The following is a 26,405-nucleotide window of genomic DNA, read 5'->3' as shown; positions in this document are numbered from 1 at the left end:
CTGGGACTGGGTTTTACTGCACAGCCCTGTGGGCCCCCATCCCCGGGTCCTGCTTCCATGGGTCTCCGTTGGACCCTAGCCTCTCAGTCCTCCTAATTATGGTTTTCACGGGAAGTGCAGGTTTTGTTTCGTGTCTCCCCTGTTGAAGATGGGTCCCTGGGAAGCAGGGGCCATGCCTTCCTCTCGGGTCCATCCCTTCCATTCCGTCCTTCCTCCTACTGTCTGTCCGGAGTTTAAAACGCTCTGTGCCCTTTCCGCGCTCGCGTCGTATCCTCGGGTAAGCGCGTCTCCACCCAAACATTAGCCAGGCCCGGCGTCACGGGCATGCCACCTGTGAAGTCACACGGGCTGCCCCTGCTTCCCGGACTCTGCCGTCTTGAAATTCTTAATCATTTTTAAATAAAACCCTCATATTCCTTTTATACTGAACCCCCCACAAATTATGTAACCAGTTCTGAAGACAGCCATGTAGCTGTGCTGCCATTCTTTGCTTTTGTCCTAAAAAAGCTTCAAGCAGAGACTGAGAGTGGATGCTGGGGGCTAGGCCCTGGGGGCAGCCCTTCCCTTTGGGTCACAGGGAAGCCGAGAGGGTTGTAAGGTGTGGGGGGTGGGAATCGCATGTTTAAAAGATCGTTTGAATTGCCTCCTGGAGGGCGAAATGGAAGGTGTCAGCCTCTAAGCCTTGGTTTGCCCTTCTGCAGCCAGGGATCTGAGCTCAAATCCTAGTTCTGGTATTTATTCGCTGTGTGACCTTGGGCACATGGCCTAACCTCTCTGTGCTCATCTGTCCTGTGTAAGAAATGGAGACAGTAACCTCCATTTACTGCACAGAACCTTGGACGCTTAGGAGGTGGCACATGGAGTGGTCTTCCCCATTCTCGTCTACATCTACTTTTGTGAGTCATAAGGGATGGATAGAAATGACTGGAACCGGGGCCCTTGCCCCTCCCTGCCCTGCTCAGCAGGACGTCACGGGAAACCCTCTCTGGAGACTGAGAGGGGCCTGGTTGCCAGCTCGGTCAGGGGCTGCTTCAACCCTGCACGTCACGAGGAAGCGGAAAATCGATCGCTCGCTCGCTGTCACGGGCGCTTTCTTCAAGACTTAGCTGAGGAGCATGGAAGCAGAAGTGGGTGCGCTTTTCACCCGCTGGGGAGAGGTTGCTCGAGGTCTGGGTGCCAGGCTCCCGACTTACCCGCCTGCTCACTGCCGTCCACTTGCTGGTTGTGTCCAAAGCATTCCTGCGGCACCGGCTTTGCCAAGTGCCGCGGGACGAGCCCCGCGGGAGAGAAGCAGAGGCGAAGAGCAGGCCCGGAACGAGTGCGTCGGCTACAGTCAGGCCGGCTCCCCGACTCCTCGCCACTACCTACAGCTGCCGTCGTCTCACTTCTGGCCTGTGCCAGCCTCTCTGCTGGGAGCTTTACCTGCGAGGTCCTGGGGACACGCGCCACCTGGGCACTGTCTGGGACGACCAAGGCTCAGAGACGGGAAGAGCCTGCCCGACCCCTGGTTGTTGTGTAAGGGTCTAATCCGACGTCTAGCGTGAATATTGCCACGTGTGAGTGTTAATACCACTGGCAGTGCTAAAATGATCTCTGACTTTCCCACTAAAACACGGCTCACAGCTGTTAGGAACGTTCTTGTTAACTATCCTCATGTTGTTTGAATCCTGATTTCTTCCAAAGGTGAAGACTTGGAGTTAAATGAATGTGCTATTTAACATCTGTCTGTCCATTCATCTACCTGTCGGTATGTCCCTCCCTCCCGCATCCATCCATCCACCTGCCTGTCCATCTGTACATATGTTCATCCATTCATCTGTCCATGTATCCATCTACCCATTTGTTCGTCCATCTGTCCATTCATCCATCCGTCCATCCATCCACCCGCCCATCTATCTTTCCAGCTGTCTGTACATTCCTCTATCTACCCATTTGTCCATTGATCCATTCATCCATCCATCCATCCATCCATCCATCCACCTGTTGTCTGTCGGTCCATTCACCCATCCACCTATTCACCCATCCGTCACCCATCCTTCCACCAAGCGAGTGCTTACTTAGATCTGTCCGTGCCTGTTGTGGTCCCTTCCCCAGGCCACGGTTACAAACACGATGTGGCATTTTGTAAACTCTTGGTGGCTGACCCTTCATCTGCGGCAAGCCCCCCACGCCACTGTTCCTCTTCCTTCCCAGGAGCGTGAGCCGTCTTTCAACGGCAACGTCACTGCATTCGCGCTGAAGGCGAAAGTCGTCTACCCCATCAACCAGAAGTTCCGGGTGAGAGTCCTCAGCTCCGCTGGAAACGCGATTGCTCAGTAACGTGCTAGAGACGGGGGGCGGAGCAGTGGGATTAGTGTGCGATTCCAGTTCTCCTTGAGGGTTTCGTGGCAGGACATCGTAATAGGGGTAAGTGTGAGGCTTTGGAACTGAGCAGCACTTCGGTATTGACCCATTTGATGACGGTGTGGTTGGGGCCAGGGTGTGCCCCTGGTATGTCACGGCGAGGAATTACCATAGTGTTGTATCTGAGGGACACCCGGGGACAGCACAGTAGGACAGCCTCCACCCTGCCCACTTAACACAAATATAAACGCTGATACTGACGCAGTTACCAACATCTCGTTCACAGCCCCCGAGACTCAGGCCAGCAGCTAGCACTGAGCACTTGCTGTGGGGCTGGCAGAGTGCTCAGTGTTTATCATGCATCAGGCTTTTCAACCTTAAATATTCCTATAAGATAAATAATATTGTCTTCTCCACCTGACACACAATGAAACTGAAGCCCAGAGAGGCTGATGACCTGCCCCAGGTCACACCGCAGAAAGCGGCAGGGCCAGAGTCACCCACCCCCAACCTGGCTACAGGTCTCATACCTGAAGGCAGGAGTTCACACCTGCGGCCGGAGTTTTGCAGGGCGGGGTCTCCTGTGGTGCCCCAGGAACCCTTGGCTTGTGAGATGCTCTGTGGGAAAAAAAAAAGAGTTTCTGGTCAAGTATGTTGAGGGGAGAGAGGACAGGCTCTGGAGTCACTGACTCAGCCCTGACTCCCACCCCCGCCATGTACTGTGGACCATTTCCCGTCTTCTTTGGTCTCAGTTTCTTTATCTGTGAAATGGGAGTAAGGGGCCCTCCTGCCTCACCCAGTTGTTTTGAGGGTTACATCGGACAGTAGACGTGAGGGCTTAGAACAGTGTGTCACATCTAAGCATGCAGTACCTGTTTGGTTTTCTAAGTTAGTCTTTGCTTTGGAACAGCCAGAGCACATCGAAGGCTCTGAGAATTCCCCCACCGAAGAAATTTCCATTTTGTTTAACACAGACTTTCCCAAATTAGATTTTCTGTGGAACCGTCACAGTGAAAGAAACTGGACACAGTTCATGGGCCTGTTCCCCAGAACACGCATTGGAACCACTTTGTTCCCTCAGCTCTTTGGGGCAGGGGTGGGGCGGGGAGGCGGGGCCCACTCCCAGAGCTGGGGCAGTTCATCATCCACACCCACTGGGGGTGACCCTGGGTCGGGAGAGCGTTGTCCTCACCCTGGAGGCCATCCCAGTCTGGGTGGGGACGGTGTGTGGTATCTGGCTACACAGAAAGGACCAGGGGCCTGTGGGACCTGGCGTGGGCTGGGCCCCGGGGTCTGTCTGGAGGAAGGGCTGCTTCGGCCCAGCAGGGGGGGTGTCCAGCCTGGGGGACAGCGTCCCTCCCGCTCAGGCTGTACCAGGCTGCGACCTCTTGTGGTCATGGCAGGAGCTGCATTTCTTTGAGCCAACCTGAGAGCAGTGAGGTGCCACCTGGAAGGCCGGGGGGCAGGAGGTGATGCCCACATCAGTGTAGGTAAAGAAGAGCTAGGTGGTCAGCAGGTTAGTGGACAGAGCAGGCGCGGGGGTCTGTGACAGCAGCAAGAGGGGTGGGCCAGGGAAGGTGGGCAGCCGAGCACCGGGGACGGGGGGCCATCGGGAAACAGGCAGGCTCATAGCTAAGGGGTGGGAGCCGGGTGCAGAGCATTGGTCTCTTGGGGACAAGAGAGCTGTGATGTGGGTCTGTCACAGCCCTCCCCATGCGGCCCCGCCTGGCCATCCTGGGAGCCACCATCATGTGTAGCAGGCGGAATGACTGAATCAGACTCCTGAGGGTCACGTGCACTAAGAGTCTGATTTCTCTTCTGCCCCCCAGCCTCTGGCCGATGGTTCTTCCAACCCGTCTCTGCACGAGAATTTAAAGCAGGTGGTTTTGCCCCACCAGCCGGTGGAGGCGTCGCCTTCCAGCAGCCTGGGGAGCCTGAGCCAGGCAGAGAAGGAGGAGTGCAGCTCCTCCTCCAGCATCCACTCCGCCGCCAGCGACGACAGGTTCCTCGGCCGCACCTTCCTCCGGATCCACAGCTTCCCCGAGGCGCTGACCTGTGAGAGGTGAGGGGGTGTGGGTGGAGGGCACAGACCCAGGGAGCACATCACTGTCAGGGGAGGGAACAGAGGCCCAGAGAGGTTAAGCTACTCAGCCATGGACACACAGCTGCCCAGTGTCAGAGTGGGACCCTATATCCCTCTGTCACTTGTCCTGTGGTGTCGAGCAGCATGGGGGTTATGGAGTCCGGCTCAAGCCCCTGTAGAGACATCAGGGGGCCTCAATGATTCACCGGCGTGCCTTGGGCTGGCACAGCAGCAGCGAGCACGGATTAGGCACCTCCTGTGTGCTGGGCGGACTGCTGCGCACTTTGCAGGGATTACTTACTACATGCACACAAGGATCAGGCCTGTTTTGTTCCTTGCCCTGTCCCGTCCGCCAGTGGATCCTGGGACAGGTTCAGTGATGAATAATTTAGTCAATGAATTAATTCCTCCTAAGGACCTTATCAGGTAGGGGCTACTGTTGTCCACATTTTATGAAGTGAGTCTCAGAGAGGCTGAGTGACTTGCCCAAGGTCACACAGTGGATAGTGATGGGGCTACGTTTGACCCCACCACTTTATCTCCGATGCCCACGCTCAGAATCATATAACTACCCAGCCCAGAGCAGGGCTGAGCACGTGGGAGGTGCCCAAGCAACTCAGTCTGGCAGGTTTGTGGGTTGGTCCTCAGGCCTGTCCACTCTGACGTTTGGTGAGTTCGAGGGGCCTTGGACACGGTCCAGGGCTATGGAAAGAGTGGGCTCAGGGCCCTGAGCTTGGGAGGACCCCGAGGGTGGCCCAGGGCAAGAGCAGCTTCACTGGACAGGAGCCTGGTTGGCTTGGCCTGCCTCACTGGAAAAGGCTGTTTCTGGGTATTTGGACCTAGAGGACTTCTAACCATTTAAAGCACATTTGCCTAGTGAGAAAAAAGGTCACAGGCCTCTCTTTACACCCTGCCTCTTACCTGCCCCTGTGACCATGTGGCCAATACTTGATTTCTCTGACCCTCGAGTTCCTGAGTCAGTTTCCTGGTCTGTAAAATGGGCACAAGAATGTCTACATCACAGCACTCAGAAAGGTGACACGTGATACCAGACACGCAAGTGATCGGGAGGAAGGGTCAGTTTCGTTTCTCCCACCGGCCCTCTCTTCCTGTTCTGTCCTTGATGTCCAGGCAACAGTCCCCTTCAGATAGCTTCTGTGACTCCTTGTAAACCGAGGGTGGCTGTTAGGACCCTCCCCGCACTGCAGAATTTAAACTCTGGCGCCAGGATGCGCATGGCCTGCACTGAAGCCCGGATGCGCTAATCCCCTAACCTCTCTCCCGCCTCAAACACTAACCGTCTGCTTCGTTTCTCTTTCGACTTTGCAGCGCCGACCTTGACTTGTGTGTCTACAGCCTTCACCTGAAGGATCTGCTGCAGCTGGACGCGGCGCTGAGGCGGGACAAGCACTTGGTAGGTGGAGAGGTGGTCGCATCGCCTCGTCGGGGCTCAGGAACTGGGACACGGGCTCTCTGGGCACTGAGACCCTCGGGAGATGGGCGTGGGTGACAGTGGAGCGAGCACGGTGGGGAGGGAGAGCGACCTTAGGCGTAGACCCCTCGGTGGAAAAGCGGGTCCTGCCTGCTGGTGGGCACCGGCTTCACTTTACCCAAAGAGAGAGAGACAGACAGTCAGACAGACAGAGACAGAGACAGAGAGACAGAAGCAGGAGGAGGAGGGGAAGGGGGGGAGGCGGGAGGGAGGTACCATTGTTTAAACCTTTCTCTTTGTTGTTTCCTTTGTTGGCAATAGATGTTCATCCTGATTTTTAAAATGTGCCTCCTTGACCTTTTTCCGAAAAAGAAGCCTGATGACGAATTCTACCAGAAGATTCTTTCGAAACAAGAAAATGTAAGTCTTCTACCTGTATTTCAAGGTAACTGGAAAGTAGTTTATTATGACATATAAAACTTGTGAAAGTGTGTTTGCTTTCATGTGTAAAGATAGTTTAGTACAATGTACACTTTTTAACATAATATAGAGATGTGAAAGTGTGTGTACAGATATAAAAATAACAGTGTGGCCCGGCCAGCGGGGCTCAGCACCTGAGCATAGGCCTAGGATCCAGGCGATCGGGGTTCGATTCCCGGTCAGGGGGCCTGCAGGAGGCAGCCGATCAATAACTCTCTCATCATTGATGTTTCTCTCTCTCCCTCTCCCTTCCTCTCTCTGAAATCAATAAACATATATTTAAATAAAAAAATAAAAATAACAGTGTGTGCTACTAAAATGTGAAAAAACATTGAAAGCAGAGAAACTAGAAGGGTGTTGGTCACAGTCACTGTCCGAGAGAATCACCGCTGGTGTGAATTTCTGCACAAGTTTGGGGTGTTTTTAAATATATAATCTTCCAGGACTTAGAAGGACTGAAAGATACTGCTTCATTGTTTTCTAAGTCTGATCTGTATTTTGTGGGGGGGAGGAAAATGGGAGAAAATAATTCCTTATTCTTGAGGCTCCATGTTTAATGAGCAAAATAGGTTTTTATCATCCAGCCTTAAATCAGATAGCACCCAGAGCACTTAATTATGGTTAAGCAATACTACATGGTAAAAGCCCGCCTTTTTCTAGAATTTAAGAAAGATTCGATTTTTCCCTTTGTTTTCCTTCTCTTGCCTGTTTCAGGATTTAGAGGAACTGGAAAGGGGACTGCAGGTCAGGCTGTCCCACACGGACACGTTGGGCGCCGGGGACTCCGAGTACATCGCCCTGGCGGAGGTGGAAAGGAAGGAGCGAGAATACTCCGAGCAGCTGACGGGTAACGTAGGTGATGGGTTTTCTTTTCGGCATAAAAGCTGTGCTTTCGGGACAGTCTAGCTGGTGAGAGTAAAGATGTGGATGGCACCTAGAACCCTGTTTAATACCGAATTCCCAGCCCTGTCTGCCCCTAGCCTCCAAATTAAGCCATAGAGAAGGTATAATCGAGGGCCAAGATTTATAGAGGGAGGTTTTTTATTTTTGTAACCAATCCCCCTTGTTTAAATTTTAGATTGACCTTTTTATCCCTCAAAGCAAAGATTGCTGTAACCCTGTGCGTCATGAGCCCCGGGGGGCTGGAGCAGATGCCAGCTACTAACTTCTCACACTCGGCTTCACTCACAAAAGCCTGTTTCAGATTCCAGAGAGGATGGCTCCCCTCAGATGCCTGTTTTGCTTTTGGGCTCCACGTCCTGTGTTCATATATGATTATGAAACAGACGTTTCCTTGGCACGCAGGTGCTGTGCTGGCTCCTGGGGACTCAAAATGAACTTAGACCTGGCTCTGTCCGAGAGACGCTCAGGCCGGCCTGGGGCGGGGCGGGGCGGGGCGGGGGTGATGGGGAGTGACAGGTGAGCAGATGAGGGCTTTCTGGGTTACAGGTGTGACAGATGGACACTCGGGGAGGCTGGGGCACAGTGCAGAGAGGAATTCGTCTTACCCCAGGGTCTGGAAAGTCTTTGTAGAAGAAAGGACCATCGAGAGGCCGTTTGGGAGACACGTGGGTGCTGGCCAGTGGGTGGCAGAGAAGGCAGCCGGGGGGTCCAGGAGCAGGCAGAGTGAGAGGAAGCAGACACAGGCCCCAGGGCCCTCACGCCAAGGAGGGGGAATCGCGGCGGGTTCGCAGCGGAGGGTGGGGTGGCCCGTTTCTGGGTTAGAAGGACCACGCAGGCTGCGGTGTGCGGGTCAGGTAAGAGCTGCTGGGCTGGTGCAGCAGGAGTTTCCTGAAGGCATTGGAGTGGGTGGAGAGGTAAGAAAGCGGGAGCCAGTAGGGTGGAATATAATCACGGGGGGCGAGGGTAGGGAGGGTCAGTCCTAGGGAAATAAGGACCCCAGACTGAGGACAGGTTGGGAGGGGAGGTAGTGAGTTCTGGCTGAGGACTTGGAGATGCCCAGAAGTGTCCACTTCAGCGTCGGAGAGGTGGAGCCAAGGAGACGCTCACAGCTGGGAGCTGAATGGGCCTGAGCCACGTCGGCCTCTGCCTCCCCTTAGCTCTGGGACCCAGGACGAGGGGTCCCTCTGTCCGAGCCGCCCCCTCCTCCCAATCTACGTTTTATCTAGAAGTAAACTGTGGGACGCACACAACCTGCCCGCCATGAACAAAAGACATTGTTAGGACTCCCGGGGTCATTGTTCTCGGATGTGGGGCCCCACTGATGCCAGTGAGGCCTGACCCTCTCAGCCACGAGGGGGTCCTAGCTCTGCTTCCCATGAGGTGGGGAAGGAAAAGATTTTCCAGCAGAATGTTTTCATGGTCAGCGTCGTCTCTGCCGGATTCTGTCTTATACTTTGGGGACAATAGCTAATATTTAAAGGGGCACGTTCCATCCCTTCTGAAGACCTGGACGCTTCCCAGCGCCCCCTGGCAGGACGCACAGCCTGCTGGAGTCTCCGCTGGTTCTCGCGGCTCCCGCCTTAGCAGCGGCTCTTTGCTGGTTGTGAGAAGCCACCTTGCAACTGACTGGCGCCTGCGGAGGAATGGGAGGGACCTCTCGGGAATGCGATTACTGCCCAGACGGGCTCCCTCCAAGTGCAGAATTGTTTGGAGTCTCAGTTTGCTATAAGGACGGAATTGTAGTTCCTGAGCCTGGGCCATACAGCTTTATTGCTTTTATTTTATTTTTTTAATCCTCACGTGAGGATATTTTTTCCATTTTTCTTCAGAGAGAGTGGAAGGGGGAGGGAGGGAGGGAGAGAGAGAGAGAGAAACATCGACGTGAGAGAGACACATTGACTGGTTGCCTCCTGCACATGCCCTGACCTGAGCCAGGCATCAAGCCTGCAACCCAGGTACGTGCCCTTGGCTGGAATCGAACCCAGGACCCTTCAGTCTGCAGGCCGACGCTCTAACGACGGAGCCAAACCAGGGTGCTTTATCGCTTCCTTAGCTAAGTTAGCTCCCCCACCTCTGGCTTCTCTTTCTCATTTCACAGATGGACGCTTTCTGGACACAGGTGGAAAGCATCCAGCACTGTCTCGTGGACCAGTTTAAGTGTCCCAGCTCCAAGGCCCGACAGCTCGGGGCGGCTCTGACAGAAAGAATGATCGCAGCAGAAGGGCTGCTGCGTGACTCTCAGGACTCGCAGGCTCTGGTAACGCTCGAGGGGACTGGGGAGGGAACATGGAGAGATTTAAGCTAGAGGTGCGGAGTCGGGAGGCGTGAGGTGCTGTAGAGATCTTTGAGTTAAACACCTTCATATTGTAGATGGGGAGAGAAACCCAGAGAAAAGCAATGAATCCATCTTTCCTTCCATCCATCCATCCATCCATCCATCCATCCATCCCTCCATCCATCATCCGTCCATCCATCATCCCTCCATCCATCCATCCGTCCGTCCCTCCATCCCTCCGCCCCAGGCATGAAGATGCCAGTCAGTTCCACATTCCTGCAGCACAGAGCACTGTTTCTCTACCCTGGCTGCGCACTGAAATTATCTGGGGACCTTTAGAAAGTACTGATGCGTGGGTCCCAGGTGAGTCCCCACCCCAGAGATCCTGATTTAATGAGTCCAGGGTTTCCAGAGCTCCCGGTGACCGTGGTGAGCAGTCAGAGTTGATGCCCGCTGGTATGGATGGAGCTTTGGTTTGCTCTCCCGACTGCCTCGTGAATCACTGAGGGAGCTTTCAAAAACATCCATGCCTCCCGCCCAGGGATCCAGCCTGATCAGTTTGAAGTAGAAGCCCTGGTTTTGCTGCTTTTAAAACTCCCCAAACAATTGTGGTGTGTAGCTGGGGATGCAAACCACTGGGGTAGAGGAATCTGCAAATCCTACTTCGAATCAAGGCCCAGCCACTTGAAGCCGTGTTATCTTAAACTGGTTACTTAACCCCTCTGAGTTCCAAATACTCTATTTATAAAGAGCGGTCCTAGGAGTTCTCACAGACAGGCCCAGGGAAGTGCTCGGTGCTCTGTAACACCCTCATCACCAGCAGGTTTCTCTGGAGGTTTGGGGCTCACCCTGCTGTGTGCGAGGCCCAGGGCACTGTGCACCCATCTCCCCTTCCTCTGACCTTGGGAGCCCATGCCTTCCATCTCGGACCTGCGCACCTGCCCAGGTTACACCCGGCTCGGAAACCTTCAGCGGCCGCCCTGCCCGCAGCTCAGAGACCCGGCTCCCCAGGCCCTGTGGAGCCAGAGTGGATTCCTGCTGCTTCTCCACAAACCACCTGCTCCAGGGCGTGGTTTGCAGACCGGCGGTGGCAGTGCCTGAGAGCCGGTTAGAAATGCAGGGCCTCCCCCACACCCAGAGCAGTTAGTTGTGCATGTGAACGTGCCCCGGTGCACCCAGCCCTTGGAGAGCTTTATCTTTGCTTCCCCATTCTGTACACACAGTCCCTTCTCTGCCCAGCGCTGTTAAAAGATGGGCAGATATGCTCACAGTGGACAGAAAGGGAGTCTGCTGATGCCCCTACCCTGCACTCCCTGCCTCCTGGTTCACCTCCAAGCCCCTTTGGACTGGGTTTTAATTTGGTCAGGCTGCTGATTTCTCATCAAAAGAGCAAGACTTTCCCTTTTTACCTAATTATTATCCTGTCAGCAGGATATTGATGCAGGGAAGGAAAAAAAAGTATCCTTAGCTGACACCGGCCCAAGTATTAGCTAGAAACTTGCAAGTAAGATGAAGGAAATGAATTATCCAGGTTCTCAGATGCTCTCCCTTCAGCCAACATTTAATGAGCACCTACTCTGTGCCACGTTCTGTTATAGAAACGGCGCCGCAGACTCGAGCCAGAACCCTGGGCACGTCCCACAGTCCTGCCACTTATTAGCTGTGTTACCTCGGGCACTTAGCCTCTCTGTGACTCAGTTTCGTCATCTATAAAATGGGATCAGAGCAGCACCTGCCCTGAGAGTGTTAGAGATCGGACAGTAGGTCAGGCCTTTTGAACAGAAGCTCACATGGGAAGCATCTGAGCACTTTGGCCTGGGCAGGTGGACCAGGAACGTGTGACTCTCAGATCGGAGCCCTGGAAGGGCCCTAAAGGTCATCAGAGTCAGTCTCTTGGGATGTTCGAGAAACACCGGATGCCAGGAGCGATGTGGGGACTCGCTGTAGACAGTGATGAGAACAGCTGCATTCCGAGCACTTACTGTGTTCTCGCTACTGTTTAAAATGCTTTGCGTATTATAACTTACTTAACCCTCAAAGCAGCTCTGTAAATCAGGTGTCACGTGAGGACACGGTGCCCTAAGTCCTGCGGCTCTGAGGGGTGGAGCCAGGCCGGAGCCCAGGCACTCGAGTCCACTGCACTCGCTCTCGGAGCTGGCAGTGGCCCCACCTCATGTCCCTCTGCTCCTCCCGCCCTCCATCGGGCGCCCCTCCGCTCAGGCTCACCTCTCCCCACTCCCATCTTCCCTTGAATACAAACCCAGAAGCGGCACTGTCACTAGGAGCCGGGAGGGCCTCGCCTTGCTGCATCTGAGGTGGCTGTCCCCCCTGCCCACCCTGCCTGGGCCCTGGCAGAGCCTCCCCCGCGGCCACAGCGCTGGGGGCTTGGCCTTCCGGGCCCTCTAGTGGGCCTGGGCCCGCTGGCTGCTGGCAGGTTTGTTTCATTGGAGGAGAGGAAGTTCAAGGCCGTCCCTTGGGCTAGTTATGTGGCCCTCAGAATAAACGTCAGGGTCCTTGTCCGTAATCGGGGGGTCGTTTTTCTTGCCCTGTTCACACGCTGTTAGAACGCAGGCCAGTGCAGCTCAGCCACAGCGAGGCCCAGGCTGGGCAGTCGGTGGCTCAGATCAGCCCCTCTCTTCAAGGACTTTCATCCCAGCCCAGGACTGTCCTCAGGTTCAGGTCCCTCAATGACAGAAGCACATGGGTGGTGGAGCATGGAGAAGGGGTGCGGTGGGGTGCAGAAGATCAGAGCCTGTCAGGATGAGTAGGACCCAGCCAGGCAGTGGAGTGAATACCAGGAGGCAGGGAGGGTGGCCCAGGAGGAAGGCTCCGAGTGTGCAAAGGCCTGGCGGAGCCGCGAGCCGGGCAGCCAGAATAGGCAGGTGTGTGGGACAAGGCTGGGGACTGAGCCAGGCCTGGTCCTGAAGGGCCTCGTGCTCCGTGCCCGGGAGTTTGGACTGGGTCTGAGGGCAGTGACTAGAGGGTTTGGGCCAGGGGATGACAGAGCCGTGTCTTCATCTGAGAAAGGCCCATCTGCCGCGTGGAGACAGAGCTTAAGGGGACAGGTGGGAGGCTGGGAGACCGGGAACAGGTCCCAGGCAGTAGCCCAGCGCAGACGTGACTGGTCCGCAGGAAGGGCATGGGGAGGAGGCTCCGAACGAGGCAGGACGGCAGGCCTGGTGGGGAAGGGGCTGGGCTAACTCAGGCCTCCATGGTGCAGGTGGGGCAGTGGCGAGATGGGCAAGGACACAGGCCTGCAGCTCTAATGTGGTCCCCATGGCCACTGCAGTGTCCCTGCTCCTTCCGTGGTCCTTGCTCTCATTCGACAGCACCCATTCATTGGGCATCTTCTCTCTGAGATGGAAGGACCATCCGTGCAGACCTGCAGGGCCCCTCTGCCTCGGTCAGCATGTTCTGCGTGGGGTGGAGGCCTGTCCTGCGTAGTAATAATAATGCGATAGAACAGGGTGGAGCTGGTTCTAAGGCCTGCGGTTGGTCATCGCTCCTGAAGTCTCTTCAATCCCCGGAACTCAGGCTCTGGGGCACAAAGGCCCAGGACTCCTGTGACCTTTGTCTCTCCGTGTACTTCTTGGGGCTGTTGGTGGCCAGAGGCCATTGGATGGGGAAGGAGTGGCTGTAAGAAAGGTGGGTTTTCCTCCCGGATCATAGACGTATATTGAATTCCTCCCTGAAGAGCCCGCTCTGGGGAGCACTCAGTATGTACCAAGCGCTCTGCATATCTTAACCAGTGTCCACCTCACTGGCTCCGTGAGGGACAACAGAGTCTCCCCTGAGGAGCAGGCACAGGAGGCTCAGAAGGGAGCCACTTCGTCTGTGCTCAGCATGCAGGGAGGTTGGGCTGTTAACAGACCCTGTGGCTGAGCGCCAACCCAAGATGTCCCAACCTGACGTCCGGGGTCGTTCTCCTCAGGACATCCTGGACAGGACAATGGGCCGGGCACACATGGCGAAGATGATCGAGTTCCTGAAGCTGCAGATCCAGGAGGAGACCAGGTGCCGCCTGGCCGCCCTCTCCCGCAGCCTGGACCTGCTGACCGTCCAAGGCCGGCTGTCCGGGCGCCAGAAGGAGGAGCTGCTCACCCAGCAGCACAAGGCCTTCTGGGAGGAGGCCGAGCGCTTCGGGAGGGGTGAGCGAGCTTCTGCAGGGCCCGGGCCCCCGGGCCGTGGGCCATGGTGGGCAGGGCGGGGCTTAGGGACCTGGGAGGGTGAAGGTTTGTGTCGTGTCACCCGGCCTCCCCTGACCCACCCACACCTCCCCACACTCCCCAGGAACCGCCCCTCGTTTATCTCCTGGTCAGTTTGCAGCCGCCCCGCACAGCAGCTAAATAAAAGCTCTGTGGCATCCCGAGCCTTGGCCCAAGGGGAGGTGGGGGTCCCCCCGTCAATGCGGGGCCCCGGGCTCGGAGAGGCCAGGCTCCTAAGGCTGGCCTTTGGAAGCAGATGCCCGAATGATGAAACGAGTGAAACGGAATTCGCCCCTCAGTGTCGCCCCCTCCTCGTGCTGGCGGAAGAAGCCGGTGAAAGCTCCGGCAGGAGAGTCACCTGTGACGTCCTGTGGCTTATTTCGATTTCAGAGTTTGCCCAGCGAGTCAAAGATCTGGTCGAGGTGTCACGGGTTCGCCAGGTGGAGGGGACGGCGGAGCTCACACTGGCCCAGGAAGAAGAGCGGAGGAGCGTCCTGGAGGCGCAGCTGACCTCTGACCCCGAGGAGCTCCTGCAGGTGACCCTGCTCCTGATTTACCTGCCATGTCAGTGGGCACGCTCATCCCGGGAGCAGCCATGCAGGCTGACCATGGTGTGGCCCAGTCCAGGCTACCGTGCATGGGGAGCTGGGGGCTTTGTCATCCGGCAGATGGGAGGGTGATTCTTGGCCTCCCCTGGGTCCACCCAGTGGCCTTGGCCAAGTCCTCTGAGCCCTGCGTCCCTAGCTTGCTTGTCTGCATGCCAGTGGCAAGGGCTCACTGGGTGGGTCTCCCAGGGCCTGGGCCGTGGTCTCCAGTAGCTGAATCTGAGGATGCTGTCGGGTGGCTTGTGTCCGGGAGAGAGCAGCCATGGGTAACCTGGCAGCACCTCTCCTCCGGGGCTGGACAAATCACAGCCTGAGGTTTTCCTGGAGGCCCGGCTCCCTGGTCCTCGCCTTGGCCTCAGCGTGCAAGCCACAGAAGCCACGTGACCCCGCGCCTCACTTTTCTCGTGTATAAATCAAGGGTGAACATCCTTTTGATCTGAGAGGCAGGGGTCAGGTGGTGAGATTTTTCTGGGCGCAAAACTGCATTTTTCTGTCACATTCAACCTGTTTTTACTCACAGGCTTTTCACGGGGTCCTGGAGAGGCAGAGGGCGAGACGCAGTGACCTGGAGGACGAGGAGACCTTTAGGACCACCGAGGCCGCGGCTGCGCTCTGCCAGGTATGTGGCCTCCCGGCGAGCCCGGCTGAGCCTCAGGATCTGAGTGTGCGTGAGAACTTCACGCCCTCCTGGGCCCGGGACCCCGAAGGCCCAAAGGGACCTGCCTTATGTTTTCCAAGGACTGTGCGGACGGTGGCCTGTAGGGGGCAGAGCTGGGAGCAGGGAGACTGGGGAGGCATCGAGGTGGTTCAGGCGAGAGCCACTGGGGCCTGGTGGCAGTGAGGACGCCTGGGACCAGGGTCTGTTTTGATGGTCAGTATCTCAGTCTCCTCTGTTAAAATGGGGACAGGAGGCTTTCTTCATAGGATTATCCAGAGGGTTAAACGAGCCTGCATGTGCAGAGCATGGAAATGCATGAGGCCCAGCATGAACGTTCAAAACGAGTTACGACCGTCACTGTTGTCGCTGTCTAGGAGGGCACGCATGCACCGGAGGGTGCGTTTGCACAGGATACGCTCACAAAGTAGCTGGCCTTGCAGCGTGGCTGGCTCTCCCCCAGCCCCAGCCCCAGCCCCAGCCCCACAGAGGCATAATCCTTCCCTTTCTTTGGGCGAGACACCCATCGTGATATTGTGGGCACTGTGGCTGTGAGATAAATTTGTTGCTCACCTCACAGTTCTCAGGCTGCAGAGAAAAGTGCATTTTTCTAAATTCCCACTGTCTCCTGACCTTTCAACAAACAATAGAGTCTCAGCTTGGCTGAGTCGGATGCTGCTAAATTGCACGTCTCGGCGGCTCAGGAAGAGGCTTCAGAACCAGCCCAGAGCCGCCCGTGAGGACAGGTGCCGAGCCGGCGCCGCTTGCTTCCTGGAATTTCACTTCCCACCGTCCTGCCCACGCTGTTTCCCTGCCTGGCTCCCGGGAGAGCGGGGTGAGGAACAGACCTGCCAGGCTTCAGGCTTCTCAGCCGCAGGTTCTCACAGAGTCAGGGTGCGGAAAATAAGAGAACATGAAACTCTGTCCTCAAAGAAGGCAGCGATATTGGGCACTTATGAAGTGTTCAGGAGTAGTCTCCACGACATCCCTCACTTCTGGTACCAAATGCAAACTCAAGTGTCCCCAAGGCCACCCTCCAGCTCTTTGACTCTCTAAAGGACTAGCTCTGCAAGCTGTTCTCACGGTTACGGGTTATTACGGCAGGAGGTACAGGCTAAAGTCAGCCAGAGACGGGGCCCATGGGTCAGAGCCAGAGTCCCCAACGTGAAGCTTCCGGTGTCCTCTCCCGTGGGAGCTTGGGCAGCAGTAGCCTCCTGACAGCGATGTGTGACATTATACACTGCGTATCGCCAACCACGGAAGCTCCCTCGAGCCCCGGCGTCCACGGTTTTTATCGGGACGCAGTCACATAGACACCGTCGACCACCCGTGTGGCCGGCCTTAACCCCCAGTCCCTTGCAGGTGGAGCTGATACCACCTGGCCCATGGCCCCCACCCTAAATCACACCATTATCCCAGACTACCTGAGGTGGCCCAGGATCCCCAGTAATCAAAGGGAGGACACTCCAAGAGCGTAGAGGTCACCTCCCGGGAGCCAGGGCAAAGGCCAGGCCTCTCTTTCAACAAGGTCAGTCCTTTGCTGCCCAGCAGTGAAAGGTTAAGGTATTTTGCTCAAGGAAACTCAGCTGGGGAGCCTGGGATTTGGGCCTGGGGCCCATAACATTCAAGGAGGGAGAAGAGATTCAGTGAACAAGAGAAGGGAGAGGGAATCGGCCACAACTGATGAGTGAACGAGGGAATCGATTCTGAAGACAGGGTGTTAGTTTGCTATGGCTGCTGCAACGAATGAACACAGACTCCCTGGCTAAAAACAACACAAAGTTATTACCTTCTAGTTCTGGAGAGCAGAGTCCAAAGTGGGTGTCCCTGGGCTAAACCGAAGGTACCAGCAGGGCTGCATTCCCTCCGGAGGCCCCGAGGGAGAATCCGTTGCCTTGACGCCTCCGACTCCTGGGAGCGCCCACATTCCTTGGCTCGTGGCCCCTCCTGCCTTAGAGCCAGAGATTTTGTGCTCCTGCCTCTGGTCCCACCATCCCACCTCCTCTCACTCTGACCTCCTGCCTCCCTCTCTTACTGACAAGGACCCTGTGCTTCCATTGGACTCACCTGGGTAACCCGCCTCATTTGCCCGCCTCAGGGCCCTTAACTCACACCTGCACAATCTCTGACCACGCAGGGTGGCATATCCCAGGGGTTCGAACATGGACACCTTGGGGAGCCATTATTTTGCGTACATTTGTTTGGAAACTGTTTCCAAGGAGTAAAAAAAAAAATTAGGTTTTGGAGAAATACCAAAACAACGGTTTTCTGGGCAGGAATCTATTGGAGGTAGGTCTTGAGGAGGAAATGATAGAACCGTGGGCACCAGGTGGCCCGTGGCCCTGAAAAGAGGGTTTCCGTGGTATGGGTGAGGGCCAGTCAGTTTGCTCGGTCCTTTGTCAAGGTTGAAGGGCGGCGAGTCGTCGCGAAGGATGCTGAGGCCGAGGAAAACCGACTGGCCATCCCGTGCGCTGCTCTGGCAGCAGGCCAAGGCAGCCCGGCTCTTTGTTTTAACTTCATGTAGTTACTGGAGCAGCTAAATTGTTTTCTATATTTGAGGAAGTAAAACTCGCCAGTGCCTTCATGGTACTATCTGCCAACCGATTACACCCCCTCCTTCCTTTTAGTAATTTTCCCAACCAGCTCACCTTGCAAAGAGGCGCAAAGGTGCAAAGGAGAGAAGAGTTGCTGGGGAGCAGACAGACCGGGAGTGGGCCCTTTCTGGCTGTGTACCCGCTGTGTGGCCCTGTGTCTTATCACCTAACCTCTCTGATCCAGGAATTCCTAGCTGCGTTCCTTGTCGGTTGATCATATCAAAAAAACCCCTCTTTGAATTTTGACACCCAGAATTGCTACCCGTAGCCCTTAGGATGAAGTCTTAACACCCTTAACCTAGCCTGTGATGACCACCCAGCCTGGGCTGTGACTCTCCCACATGACCTGACCCACGAGACCCATCTGACTTGGCCCAAAAGACCCACCCCGTCTGACCCATGAGGCCCACCCAGCCCGGCCCATAAGCCCTCCTGATGTGGCCCACAAGGCACCCATGACCTGGCCCACCCACCACCTATCTGGAGTAATATCCCTCGCTTGCTTCCTTTCAGCCAACCTCAGACATTCCTCAGTTCCCCAAATGTGCCCCAGTCAGGGCACATACCCAGGTTGTGGGTTCAGTCCTCAGTTGGGGTGCAAGTGGGAGGCAACCAATCGATGTTTCTCTCTTTCTTTCCCCCTCTGTCTCCCTCTCTCTAAATATGTCCTCAGGTGAGGATTTTAAAACAAACAAAAAAAAGGAATATATGTAGGTTCAGTCCATTTTCTCCATAGTTATTGATCCAGCCACCAGTCTGATTAGCATTGGTAATTTATAAATATTTTGGTTAGAATTAACATCTTTACAGTATCAATCTTCCAAACCAGAAATGTGGTATATCCTTACATTTATTTGTCTTATTTAATTTTTCTTAATATTGTTTTATAGTTTCCGCCCTCAGGTATTATGTTTGCTACAGTTTTCTTTTTTTTTTTTTCAGATTATCTTGCTAAAACTGTTTCTTATGCATGGAAATTAAATTTTATAAAATGTTTATTCCCCATCTAGTCACTGAATCATCACATTTTTCTGCTCTGTTAATGGGGCAAATTGCGTTGGTTTGGGTAATGCCATTAAGTGCATACAAATTTAGACTTTTACATCTTTCTGCTGAGTTAAACCTTTTAGCATTACTAGAAGTAAACCCCTTTATTTCTAGTCACACTTTTTTCCCTTAAAGACTGTTTTATCTACCATTAATGTAGCAAAAAGTTACCCTACGTTTACTAGGTTCTGGCTATACACTCATTCATTCATTTCATTTTCAAAAAAATTTTCTAAGGTGATAGGTGCTGGAGACCAAGTGCCAGGGCATCATACTTAAACTTGTATGGTTTTTAGCCTCTCTTTTACTGTACAGATGAAGCCTCAGTTTCCTCACCTGTAAATTTTTTTCATCAATTTTGGGAAATTTCTAAGCTAGTATCACTTCAGATATTGCTTCTACCTGGGCTCTCCCTTCTCTCCTTTGGAGACTCCAATTAAAAATGTTAGATTTTCTCATTGTATCTTTTCTGCCTTTATCTTCTCCATGTTTTCCATCCTTAGTCTCTCCTTATTTTGCTGTGGATTTCCTCCTGATCTATCTTCCAGCACATTAATTCTCTCTTCAGCTGCATCTAGCTGCCATTAAACCTGTACATTGGGTTCATATTCCTCAACTCTAAAAATTCCCATTGGTTCTTTTTAAACTAAGCAGTGTTACTTTTTATAATTTCCAGCTCTTTGCTGCAAGGTTTAAGAGTGGCTCCGGCCTTCATGAGCATAGAAAGCACTGATACTTTAAAGTCCATGTCTTGTAATCACACTCCTTGGTTTGACGTGGAACTCCGTCACGTGGCTCTCTCGGTTTCAGGAGCTGTACCGAAGCACTGTGGAAACGTTCCAGACGTTTGTGGACATCCTGTTCCTGCAGACGCTCCCGGGTGTGACCGGCCTCTCGCGGGCAGAGTGTGAGTACCTGAGGCAGGAGGCCCAGGAGAACGCCGCCCTGCAGCTGGGGAAGTCGGATCGCTTCCGCAAGCAGCAGTGGAAACTATTCCAAGAGCTCCTGGAGCAAGAGAAGCAGGTGCGGGCATTTTGTAAAACTGGGTCTATTTTGTAAAACTACTGACAGCCTACTGTTGACCAGAAGCCTTAGTGATAACACGAACAGTCAATTAATACGTTATATGTATAATATACTGTTCTCTTACAATAAAGTACGCTAGAGAAAAGAAATGTTAAGAAAAGTATAAGGGAAGAGAAAATACATTTAGAGCATTTATTGAAAAAAATTCCACGTATAAGTGTAGTTGAAACCCGTGTTGTTCAAGGGTCTCCTGTAAATAGAAGCAGCACTTTGCAGACACGTGGCCATTCGCAGCCGTGGTGGGCACAGCGCCTGTCGGTTTCTTAGACTTTCCAGTTCACTTCTGTCCTCTGCCGGCTCATCACGTTGCCCCGTCATCCGTAACTTGTCTTCCTGCTGCACTGGCCTCTGAGCCCCTGCTTTGCATGTTTCCTTTCCCTATTCAAAGCCCAGGGCCGGGGTGTAGCAGATGCCTACAAAGGGAAACTTTGCTACATTTATGGTAACAATGGTGCAGCTTCGGGAAGGATCAGAGGTCACCTTGAGCCTGTACTCTTCCAGGGGATGCAGATGCAGCTGAATGCCTGTGATTCTTCCCAATCCTGGGCCTGGGGAGGGAGAGGGACCCTGGGCCTCGGTGGTTGGGAGCGCTCACCAGGCCAGTCTGATGTCCCTCTCAGGTAGGTTTCCAGATGGGGGTGGGGGCCTTTTAGAGACAGGCCCCTAACCTCGGAAGCTGAATGCCTGGGTTTGAACCGCAGCGAAGCCATTCGGGGACTGGGTGACGTTAGCCAGTTAGCAGACCTTGCACGACTTGTTGAGTGTCTCAGAACCACAGCTTCTGTGTGAAGAAATAGGGACCAAAAAGCCCAGCAGGGCTCCTGCGAGGTCAGGCACATTAAGGCCTTTTGCACAGTGCTTGGTCACCTGATGAGGTGACATCAAAAAAGCAGGATTTCATTTCTGATAAATTGTCAGACAAACACCTATGATTCATCTAAAATGCTCTGGTTATGAGTCTCCAGTTATTTTAGGCAAGTAGCAGACTATGCGTAGCTTCTGGTTTTTACTTTTATTTATTTGCTTGTGAGTATACGCATGCTTGTCAATTTTCCGTGGCTTGTGCAGAAGCATTTTGAGGGGATTTTACATGCAAGAAGCAAGCAGAATAGTTCATGGCCTCATCAACTGATTAAATAAATACGGCCACAGATTGCTGTCATATTTAATTTACTGATTGACTAGTTAATTGCCTTAACTTACCACAGGATATTTAGAGGTCCGTGTTCTCCCACTTTCCATATGTCCTGGTTGACAGTGAAAATGAGAGATGAACTTTCTGTTCATCTGAAAATTTAGTCGTGAGAAGAAAAACCCCAGCAGGACTATTCATGGAAAAGTAAACCCACACCCAGACGATCAAATGCATTCGCCACATTTCCTACCCAAAAGGCCTTGGTAATCCGTGTCCTGCTCTCAGGGAAGCTGTCCCCATCCTCATGCCCAGAAGCTGTGAGCGTGAAACCTAACCTGGCAATAGGGACTTTGCCGATGTGCTAAGGATCTTGAGGTGGGAGAGGACCCTGGGTTGTCCAGGTGGGCCCAGTGTAATCATGAGGGTCCTTGTAAATGAAAGTGGGAGTCAGGAGAGTCAGAGGGATGCAATGTGGGGGACACTCAGCCCCCCAGTGCTGGACTTGAAGGTGGAAGAGGGGCCACCAGCCGAGGAAGGCAGGCGCCTCGGGAAGCAGGACAAGGCGAGGAAAGGACTTTCCCTATAGAGCTTCCGGAAGGAATGCGGGCCTGCGGGCCCCTTGGATTTTATCCCCTGGAGCCCCCATTCCAGACTTCCGATCCCAAGAACTGTAAGATAGTAAGTGTGTTGTTTTAAGCTACCAAGTTTGTGGTCATTTGTTACAGCAGCCCTTGGAAGCTGATACTCCCGTCCACAAGCGCCTGCATCTTTAACAGGGAGCGTGGCAGGTGGCCCTCTAGCCTAATGGTGAAGACACCAGGGCTGCAGTCAGTCTGCCCGGTTTCCATCCTGGCTCCACCTCTCACTCCCCCCCGCGAACCCCACTCCAGGCAGGTTTCCACCACCTGACCCCCAAACCTGCTCCCGCCTGTGCCGAGCTCTCAGGCCCACCCTCGCCGCACTCACACAGCACCCGGCTAAGCTGGGTCCCCTCCTACGCGGAACGCTGGCCTGACTCCTGCTTGTCCCGCTGCCTGGAGGGATGGTGGCTCCTCTCCCTGCCCAGTGAAGTCTGGGCCCAGGTGCTTGGTGCAGCCTGTGTTCCATCGAGTTCCGTGTGCAGCGTGCGCCCCCTTCGGGCTGCTGGGGGTAGCGCCCTTTGAGCAGCGACAGGGGGAAAGGGAAGGACCTTAATGACCGAGTCCCTCTGCCTGAGCTGGGCCTATGTTCTCCTGCGGCTGCGAAATAGTCAGCGAGGAGCACGGCAGGGCCCGGAAAGACGTGGCTTTGGAGAAAGACAGGCCTAGATTGAGTCCCTGCCCCACTTTTTAAATTTATTTGCTATGTGTGGCCTTGGACTTCACAGGGTTTAAAGTCACATTGAAGATGAGCTAACATCCAAAATTACAAAACACACAGGAACAATCCACCGTGAGAGTCAGCACATTCAGCTAGCACCAGGTTCAGATCACGGCAAACACCCGAAACTCACTCAGAGGGAGGACTGTCAGAAAGTGCTTCCAAAGGAAGTGCGTTTAAAACAATACGAAACACAGGAGGAATGCCTCGCCGTAAAGACCAGACACGGCGAAAAGAGACAACAGACTAAAGGCCATGTACTGTTATGAATGAAAATTATAGTCATGAAACGGATGGATGAGTTAAACAGCAGGTTAAATGTGGCTGACGACAGTGTGGGGACTAGAAGATACTGTGAGAAAGTCGCCCGGGGTGCAGAGCCGAGAGCTCAAGAGAAGGGGAGCAGGAAAGTGGGTAGGAGGCGTGGAGAACAGGAGAGGGCGCCCTTGGGGGGCTTCTCCCAGTCTTACAGGAGTCCCAGGAGGAGCGAATGCAGAGGAGGAGGGAGGGGTGATACTCAATGTAATACCGCCTGGGACGTTTTCCCTTAGTGACAGATCGAGTCATAAGGTAAAGGGGACATTGATTAACTTTATGTTCTATGGGGTCAGGACTGTATGTTGGAAATTTAAACTCACCGAGGGTGTAGAAATAGAATATAGAACTGTCAGAGCCAGGGAGGACATCAAAGGGAATACACAAAATTAAAAATAATATTGACCCGAGGAGCATCGGTGCTTTAAAAAATAAGGACTTTAGAAAATCGGACAGAACCAGAATAACAGAGGGTAATGTCACGGAGGTGGAGAGAAGGCTGGGCTTGTATTTCTCCTGTTTGGAGGAGGGAAGGATTAGCTCTAGTTCCCGATTTGTCCCACCGCGGGTGCGCTCCCAGGGGTCTTTAACCGGGGCGCATTGGCCCGGAAAGTACGAGAGTATATGACTTTCAAAGACAGATTTAGAAAGATGGCAATTCTGTCCAGATTAATCAGCGTCATCCAGCTCAATTACAAGAAAAAAACACACAGCCTGTTTTCCAAAACTTGCTAAATGGATCCTAAAATCCGTATGAGAGGAAGAACAGCCAAGAATAGCTGAGACAGTTTTGTACAAGAGAATATGGGAGGCCTCGCCTGGCAGCTGTGAAGTCTTGCTGTGAATGAGAGCTGGAAAGCAGTGTGGTGCGGCTGCAGAAACAGACAGTCCCACGGAGTAAAAGAGCAGAGGAGGAGGTGAAGGTATATACGGAAACTATGTATCTATGGAAACTCTGTGATACAAAGTGGCAGGGCAGCCAGTCATAGGAAGATAAACTATCCAACACAGGTGCTGGCACAATCAGTATCCACGTGTCTGGAGGAAGTTCGATCCCTTCCTCACACCACAGAAAATAAGTGTTCAGTGCTTTACACTGCAAATGCAAATAGGAAAATTTTCAAGTCTTTAGAAGGGAATATAAGAAAATGTTAATGAAATCAGGCGAGAGGGATTTTAAACAAGAAATAAGAGCCCGGCTGGGCGTGGCTCAGTGGTTGAGCATTGACCTAGAATCTAGGCGATCAGGGTTCGATTCCCAGTCAGGGCACATGCCCAGGTGTGGACTCGATCCCCAGTCGGGTCTCATTGATGTTTCTATCTCTCTCCCCCTCTCCTTTCCTCTCTCTGAAATCAGTAAAGATATATATATATGTAAAAAAAAAAGGAAGAGATAAGAGGCAGGTTCCAACACAGTGGTGATGGATGAGATGAACTCGAGCTGACCCTTTCCCTCTGTCTGGGGTCTAGGTGTGGATGGAAGAGCACGCTCTGTCCACTGAACTGCAGACACACCTGCGGGACAACCATGAGAGCATCATCCGCAACGTGCTGGGCCGGCTTGGTGGCCTCACTGAAGAGTGAGTACAGGGTTGGGACCTTGCATCCTGTGTGACACTCCACCCTATTCCTCACCTGTAAGATAGACACACTGACTGCCCTGTCTGTTAGTGTGGTGTGATTATTGGGGCATTTCCTGATAGCTCAGTGTATTAGGGTTCTCCAGAGGAACAGAGCCAAGGAGATGTGTGTATATGTGTATCTATCTATTTATCGTCTTTACCTATCATCTATCATCTGTCTACCTACCTACCTATCTACCTATCTATCCCTATAGAGACAGCAAGAGGGGAGAAAGGAGCTGAGAGGTAACAATACCCGCAGTTGGCAAACTGGAGACTCGTAAGAGCCCATCATAGTCCCAGTCCTGAGCCTGAAGGTCTGAGAACCAGGAGAGCTGGTGGTGTCGGGTGCAGTCAGGAAGCCGCAGGCTAAGGCAGGGGAAGAACCAGTATCTCAGTCTGTGTCTAAAGGCAGGAAAAGGTGATGTCCCTGCTCAGTGCAGGCAGACAGGAGCAGTTCCCTCTCATTTGGGGGAGGGTCAGCCTTTCTCTACTTCAAGCCTTCAACTGATTAGACAGAGCCCACCCACATCAGGAAGGGCAATCTGCTTTACTCAGTCTGCCGATGTAAATACTGATCTCATCCAGAAACACCCAGAACAATGTTGGGTCAGCTGTCCAGGCAGCCGTGGCCCAGTCCAGCTGACACATAAAATTAACCATTGCACTCAGAGAAGCCAGGAGCATTGACCCACAGCCCCTGCCCGCTCTCCCCAAAGGTCTACGCGGTACATCCTGCAGGGACACGAGCTGCTCCTGCGCTCGGCCCTCCGGAGGCTGGCCCTGCGCAGCAGCGCCGTCGCCACCCTGACACACATGCGGCTGTCCAGCAAGAGGAGCCTTCTGCAGGAGCTGCGCGAGCAGCACGCCCTGGAGCAGGGCTCCTCCCAGTGCCTGGACGAGCACCAGTGGCAGCTGCTCAGAGCCCTGGTGAGAATTATACTGAAAATGCACATGAAAGCAGAGCGGGGACGGGTGGGTTGTCATCAGGAGATTGCAAAGAAGGGGCCCTGTAATCTGTTTTAAGGTTTTAACAAATCCAAAGAAAGAACTTGTCAGTTACAGGGCTGGGATTTAAACCCAGGCAGGCTGACTCCAGGTCTCAGGCAGCCACGGAGCTATCAGAGTAGCTGGTGTTTTCTGACCCACTGGTGAAGGACAAGCTCACACCCTTTCGCTCTGCCCAGGAGAGCCCAGTGGGAAGCAGGCTGCCCCACCTCTGACCCCTCCCCTCCTCCTCTGACTCACGTTCCTACAAGGAAAGCAGGCCCCAGGGCCCCATATTCCCTGCTTTGGCCTCCATGATGCCCCAGATCACTCTCAGACTCAGATCTGGTTTCAGAACCCAGCTCTGCTGTGTGACTTTTAGACAGTCGCTTAACATCTCTGAGCCCCTGTCCTCATCGCTCCCAAGGACATTCTTGTATGTGTGACAGGCTGCAGGTGGCGCTGGGCACACAGTTGGTGCTCCCCAAATGCCTTGGGTTGGGGGCACCTTCCACAGGCACCTAGCTCATCCATTGTGTTGGGGTTTGCAAGCCCAGGCGCCTCCACTTTCTGCCTCTTCTCCATCCCTTCCCCAACTTTCCTGGGGCTCTGAGCAGGTGGACCAATGTCCTGGTCCTGGTGGCTGTCCCGGCCGGGCTCCTGTGCCGGGCAGCAGCCTGGGCTCCCCCCTCCCCTGCTGTCCGTTGCAGGAGGCGCGCGTGCAGGAGGAGACCTGCAGGCTGGAGGAGGAGCTGCAGCAGACTCGGCTGCAGCTGCAGCAGCAGCTCCTGGCCGAGGCCCAGGAGGCGGGGCGGCTCCTCCAGCAGCACACAGAGCGGGCCGTGGGGCAGGCGCTGCTGGGGCACGCACGGACGGCCGCCACCAAGAGCCGGGCCAAGGACCGGGAGGACTTCAAGGTGTGCGCCAGCCCCCATCCCTGGGAAACCTGAAGGCAAGAGGATGGGGGGGGCAGGGGCAGATGAGGGATTTGGACAGAGCAGCCGCCTGGGCGCCGTACTTGCTGTCCCCTCCCAGGAGCTTTTGGTCTTGCAGAGGTTGCCCACCATTTGATGAAGGTAATCTGGAACCTCGGTAGGGATGCTAACCCCCCGTCAAGTCTCCAGTGATGGGCACCTCTGCATTTCCCCGCTTTCTGCTTTGGGTCAGAGGCATATCACAGAGGAATGAATATAACTGCAGGTAGCAGAAAGTCTTCCAAAAATGACTCAAATAAATAGAAGTTACTGCCCGGCCGGCGTGGCTCAGTGGTTGAGTGACG

General features: G+C 54.1%; 2 protein-coding genes across 3 annotated transcripts in view; both read left to right on the top strand.

Annotated features, from left to right (window-relative positions):
* The window catches only part of STK32B (serine/threonine kinase 32B), a 616,411-nt gene that overhangs the window by 232,009 nt on the left and 357,997 nt on the right, over nucleotides 1–26,405 (top strand). The gene's annotated exons all lie outside the window — the stretch shown is intronic.
* The window catches only part of EVC (EvC ciliary complex subunit 1), a gene marked incomplete at its 5' end in the record, with an annotated part of 39,804 nt that overhangs the window by 4,844 nt on the left and 8,555 nt on the right, over nucleotides 1–26,405 (top strand). Inside the window, 14 exons of one of the 2 annotated variants that reach the window (XM_081155368.1) lie at nucleotides 1,648–1,747; nucleotides 2,194–2,277; nucleotides 4,173–4,405; nucleotides 5,756–5,840; nucleotides 6,180–6,278; nucleotides 7,053–7,190; nucleotides 9,340–9,498; nucleotides 13,448–13,664; nucleotides 14,112–14,257; nucleotides 14,847–14,945; nucleotides 19,433–19,645; nucleotides 23,988–24,097; nucleotides 24,859–25,069; nucleotides 25,837–26,043. In XM_081155368.1, the coding sequence (XP_081011494.1) occupies nucleotides 1,706–1,747; nucleotides 2,194–2,277; nucleotides 4,173–4,405; nucleotides 5,756–5,840; nucleotides 6,180–6,278; nucleotides 7,053–7,190; nucleotides 9,340–9,498; nucleotides 13,448–13,664; nucleotides 14,112–14,257; nucleotides 14,847–14,945; nucleotides 19,433–19,645; nucleotides 23,988–24,097; nucleotides 24,859–25,069; nucleotides 25,837–26,043 (2,043 nt within the window). Of the gene's footprint in view, nucleotides 1–1,647; nucleotides 1,748–2,193; nucleotides 2,278–4,172; nucleotides 4,406–5,755; nucleotides 5,841–6,179; nucleotides 6,279–7,052; nucleotides 7,191–9,339; nucleotides 9,499–13,447; nucleotides 13,665–14,111; nucleotides 14,258–14,846; nucleotides 14,946–19,432; nucleotides 19,646–23,987; nucleotides 24,098–24,858; nucleotides 25,070–25,836; nucleotides 26,044–26,405 lie in introns of those variants that run through there. The other variant, XM_081155367.1, reaches the window with a different exon arrangement.

This window comes from Miniopterus schreibersii, assembly GCF_964146895.1.
Source record: "Miniopterus schreibersii genome assembly, chromosome: 1".
NCBI classification, from domain to species: Eukaryota; Metazoa; Chordata; class Mammalia; order Chiroptera; family Miniopteridae; genus Miniopterus; species Miniopterus schreibersii.
Note: the sequence above shows the minus strand (reverse complement) of the source record. Positions and strands in the feature narration are given on the sequence as shown.